Source organism: Lactuca saligna, chromosome 5, assembly GCF_052625555.1.
Source record: "Lactuca saligna cultivar CGN05327 chromosome 5, ASM5262555v1, whole genome shotgun sequence".
In the NCBI taxonomy this organism is placed as follows: domain Eukaryota; kingdom Viridiplantae; phylum Streptophyta; class Magnoliopsida; order Asterales; family Asteraceae; genus Lactuca; species Lactuca saligna.
The window spans coordinates 311,597,601-311,603,133 of NC_136421.1; the positions used below are offsets into that span (position 1 = coordinate 311,597,601).

The window sequence follows — 5,533 nt, forward strand, 5'->3', positions numbered from 1 at the left end:
GACCACCACTACCCGAGGTGGTAGTGGGTGGTTCCCGACTTAGGACAACCCTAATTATCCTAATGAAACCCTAATGGGCCTAATGACTTAGCTTTTGGGCCTAATTGGGTTGTGAGGGGTTAGAAACCATAATTAGGGTTTAAAAAACCCTAATTTTTGGATATATTGATTATAGGTTGTCGGGACCTGCATTTTTAGATGACCGGATTGGGATTATGGATTAAGCCAACCACACTACATGATTGACCTAATAGATTGATGGACTTAATGGATTAAGTCCTTAATGGGTTAAGTAAGAAACACTTAACCCTAATCGTCATTTTATGTGAAAACCCTAATTTCACTTGGGCCTTGAGTTGGGCTTTTCTATTGGCCTTTGGTGATTGGGCTACTAATGGGCCATCCAAGAATAAGCATATGGACTAGAATATTTGGATTGGGCTTTAAGATAAGGCCCATTGGACAGGCTTGGGACCAATTGGGAAAATTGGACCATAGATGGGCCATAATTGGGCCTTAATGATTATGAGATATTGGACCATCAGAATGTCATGCGTTGGACTAAGAATAAATGGTTGGGCCTTAAGGCAAGACCATGTAGAAGTTTGGGCCCAATTTGGAAAATTGGGTTATAGTTAGACCTTGGTTCATTATTAGACTTTTGGGCCTTTGGATTGGGCCTTGGGCTTGAATCAAGCTAAGTTAGGGGTAAAGTAGTCTTTTACCCCAAGCATAGACTTATGGATATGTGTTGGGACCCAATTATTAATTGGGTGTTATTTTGATGTTGACAGATTAGGGAATATGTCATCCAGCAGCTAGGGTTTTGTCCGCGAGACTTCAGCAGTGTGAGGTGAGTTTTCCTCCAGTAGGAATGGGTTAAAGGCACCAATGTCGGCTAGTTTATGTATGTTAGTGTATGCCAGAATTCGGTCCAATGTCGGGGTTAGCCCGATGTAGATTATGTGTTCCAGATTTCAGTCCGATGCTGGGGTGGTCCTGAGAATTGTTTATGTATGCTTGATGTCTTTGTGATTCATGCATGTTATGTATTATGTGTTTCGGGCCTAGGTCCGATGTCGGGGCAAGCCCGATGTAGGTTAGCTTATATGTTATGTGTTTCGGGCTTCGATCTGATGTCGGGGCAAGCCCGATGAGTGTTATATGCTTATGTTATGTGTTTATGATATATGATATGTTGTGTATATGTCGGGGTAAGCTCGATGTCGAGGCAAGCCCGATACCGGGCGAGGCCCGATGCCAGACGTGATCTGATGCCGAAGTGAGCCCGATGTCGGGTTCGTCCCGATGCAGCTGGGCGGATTCCCAAAGTTATGCTATTATGTGTTTATTTGTATGATATTTGGTAGTTTGGGGAGATTCACTAAACTTCGTGCTTACAGTTTTCATTTTTGATTTCAGTTATTTTCACTAGCAAGGGGAAAAGCTCGGGATGACTGCATGACACACACCACAATTTTTAGCCTGAGATGATTTACTCTGATGTTTTGACATGATTTTGATATATTGTCAGTTGATTAGAACATTTATGAGATACGCAACGTTTATGGTTTTTAGATGATGTATGATACTCATGGTTTTTATTTATGAATTAAAACGAAATTTTTGGACTGCATTTTTGAGATGTTTCAACTATTGCAATGACAAGTCGTTGGCATAGATATTCAAGACTCCGGGTCAAACAAAGTTAGTTAACCCACGACATGTCGTCGGCATAGTTGCATTTATAGCGACATTTTGTGTCATTGATATAGATATCGTCGACACAGGGGACAATTCTTGTAGTGAATGGAGGGGTTTTGGATGACTCTACTCTAACTTTTTCTTTCCAATATGTCTCGTCACCACCTTTAGCGCTTCACGATGATCATCCTCTTAGGCCGTAACAATCAACACACTTGCGAAGTCTGTCAGAATGTAAGGTTTAACGACGGTAAAATTTGTCATGTTGTAAGTCAAATGGAAGGCTTAACAAGATAAAATTTATCATGGAGTAAGTAAACATTTAGAAGCCACTTGCTATTTATTATTATTTATTCAATATAAAAAGAAAGTTAAATATCCTTCTTCCTTATCCTTCTACTCGTATAAGATTACGAGACATGGATACCACAAATTATTTCTATTAATCATCTCCTGATTTTGATATTTGTTTTGACATAGTGACAGGAAGATAAATAGGAAGAAGAAAGGAAGAAGGGTATTTGATATTTCATTTAAAAAGTGAAGTGTAAGTTGCATTTGCTATACTCGGTAAATACTTTTTTAAACGGGTATTTGGTAAATACTTTTCCAAATCACTATGGCGTGGTAGAAAATTGGTTTCAATGCTCTTAAAATTTTGATAACCATGATAGCTGACTTAGAGGTCCACGCTTATATAAGCTTCATAGAAACCTTCCATGAAACTCACACCTGCCACAAGATTTAGAAGCTTCATCAGTAAACACATTCCCCATTGAAAAGATTCTTGTGTACTTAAGTTCCAAACATCATGCCAATCATCTTCACTTTGAAAAATCTCCTGGAACACCATTTCATTCCCGAAGCAAAACTTATGTTAATAACCTTACTCATATGTCTTCTTTTAGAAGGTTTCTACATCATGACCAAAAGAACGTCACGTTCACGAGGAGTTTACTTATTAGATTTCGCATGCTACAAGCCTCCAGATGCTCAGAAGGCCACAAATCAGTTATGGGTCAAGAAAGTAGAGCACATGGGAATTTACTCAGAAGACACGATGACATTCATCAGGAAGGGTTTTCGCAAGTCAGGACTCGGTGACTCAACCTATTTTGCAGAGGTCTACCTGAAACAAGATTTTGATCCGTGCTTGAAAGAAGCCACGAGGGAAATAGAGATGACTGTTTTTGGATCAATAGACATGCTGCTGGCTAAAACAGGTGTACAGTGTGAGGACATTGGGATACTGGTTGTGAATTGTAGTATTTATAACACTATCCCATCTCTTTCTACCATGATTGTCAACAAATATAAGCTTAAAGAAAACATCATCAGCTACAATCTTGTTGGCATGGGATGCACTTCTGGACTCATCGCAATCGGCCTTGCACAAAACCTCCTCCAGGTTAATATATATATATATATATATATATATATATATATATATATATATATATATATATATATATATATATATATATATATATATATATATATATAACATTCTATGATTTGATATTAATAAAAAAAACTAACTAGAAATGCTGATATTTCACAGGTGCATCATGATTCTTATGCGTTAGTGATGAGCACAGAGGGCATAACCGAGAACGGCTACATTGGAGACAATCGATCCATGATGATTACCAACGGCCTATTCCGCGTCGGCGGAGCGGCGATCCTCCTCTCAAACCGTCCCTCCGATCATCACAACTGCAAATACGAACTCCTCCACACCGTACACACAAACAGATCGAGTTCCAACCCTTCGTACAACTGCATCTTTCAGGAAGAAGACGAAGCGGGGATAAGAGGCGTCGCCATTACCAAAGACCTTTTCAAAGTCGCATCCACCGTCATCAGATCAAACGTAACCACGCTAGGTAAACTAATCCTACCGTTATCAGAGAAACTCAGGTACCTAACAAACAGCATTGCAAGAAAACTCCGGCCAACGGCGAATATCCAACCTTACATACCAAATTACAGCAAATCCGTCAAACACTTCCTCCCGCATGTCGGCGGGAAGCCTATGCTTGACGAATTACAGAAAAACCTAGGGTTTGATGAGACCGCAATGGAACCTTCTAGAATGACGCTGTACAGGTTCGGCAACACCGGCAGCAGCTCCATTTGGTACGAGCTGGCGTACGCAGAGGCAAAGGGTCGGGTCAAAAAAGGGAATCGGGTGTGGCAGATTGCATTCGGGTCGGGGTTTAAATGTACCAGTGTGGTGTGGCGTGCAATGAGGACCGTTGATTATGATGAGATGAACCCTTGGGCGAACGAGATTGATGGGTTCCCAGTTAATGTGGATTGCGATGATGGACCATTAGCCATCTTTTTTGAACCCTCACAATAATATGTGTTATACAATAAAGATTGTATTATTATTATTATTATTTTATGGTAATGTTTGAGAAAAAATGAATTGTAATTGTTTATTTATTTTATGTCTTTCCGTCTTTAAGTATTTATTGTTATTGTTAAAAACTTTATTTAAAAAATTCATATTAAAAATGTAACACGGGTGCTTTTTGTACGCGAATGATTTTGTGTGAAACAACATAGCAAAAGATCATGCAAATTGAGTTTTATAGTTAAACATCAATCAGATTTTCTTTTTTTATGAAACGGCCGAAATGTTATAAAACACCCCAGATAGCAAGTAGCTAAAAGGGGGGAAAACATCTATCTCATAGAATATATTTTTTTCGATTCTTAAAAATATAAATAGTTAAAAGAAAATAGATGTGTGGTGGTAAAGGTAGAATTCGATATTCTTTTTCTTAAACAGTGTGCCAATTCAATGCAACAGAAATTCATTGTTTGTTTTTAATTATACCTTTTACCTGTTTAATATTTTCAAAAAACACCTTATTTTTTATGTTTCAAACCTTTGGTAAAGTTTTATTTTTAATACAAAATAAAAATATGACATGCATTTCTGAATATGGTGTCGACGTTACATATAAAACAAACATGTATGAGAAGCATTGATTAGAGATTGTTAATGTAACTCGAAAAAAACATGACATTTGTAATAACATTTGTCTATCAGTAAGAAAAAAGAGTGATTATAGACAAATGTTTGGCACCATATGTTATTGTGCGATAGATAACATCAAATAGGAAGAAATAATTAGACAAATGTTTGGCAACAGTTGGTAAGGCTTGGGAAAATGTGATGGATAATCCATTGATCCAGGTTCAAACCAAATGATACTTCTCTGCCTAAATAGTGAATGTTCAACTCAGGTTCAAACCAAATGATACTTCTCTGCCTAAATAGTGAATGTTCAACTCAAACTTGTTTATGGGCCTTTCAACACTTGATGATCCATATTTATTTATAGAACCTTGAAAGCTAGTAATATATAAACATCATTCATGCTTATAAAAAAAAAATCTCATCTATGGTTTATGAAAAGAATTTGACTTTAATGAAAACTCAACCATTGTCTTATAAAGGTTACAAATTCTCTTCAATTTCACAGGTGAACTACACTTGTCCACCATTGTCACATTAATAGGGTACCCTCTTTCTTATATTTCAAAAAAAAAAAAAAAAAAAAAAAAAAAAATTGTCATGCTTGCCTAAGAAATTATACTATCCCTCTAAAATTGAAGGAAAAAAGATCTTAGTTTTTCAAAAAAAAAAAAAAAATACAAAAATACATGTATATACTTGATCACAAAGTTATAGAAATAGTCCATGTAAATAATAAATTATGTGGTCCCTATATAGTTACGAAGATGATTCTTGTAAGATTTACAAAGTTACAAAACGGTCGTTAGAAGAAATTAAGAATTAGAAAAATGGTCC

The 5,533-nt window shown here is 36.8% G+C and overlaps 1 protein-coding gene across 1 annotated transcript; it reads left to right on the forward strand.

Moving 5' to 3' along the window:
* Nucleotides 1-2,181: 2,181 nt before the first annotated feature.
* Nucleotides 2,182-4,164, forward strand: LOC145048599 (3-ketoacyl-CoA synthase 20-like). Its single transcript, XM_078997132.1, has 2 exons — nt 2,182-3,112; nt 3,266-4,164. The coding sequence occupies exons 1-2, from the start codon at nt 2,516-2,518 to the stop codon at nt 4,067-4,069; spliced, it is 1,401 nt and encodes a 466-aa protein (XP_078853258.1). The 5' UTR covers nt 2,182-2,515; the 3' UTR covers nt 4,070-4,164.
* Nucleotides 4,165-5,533: the final 1,369 nt, after the last annotated feature.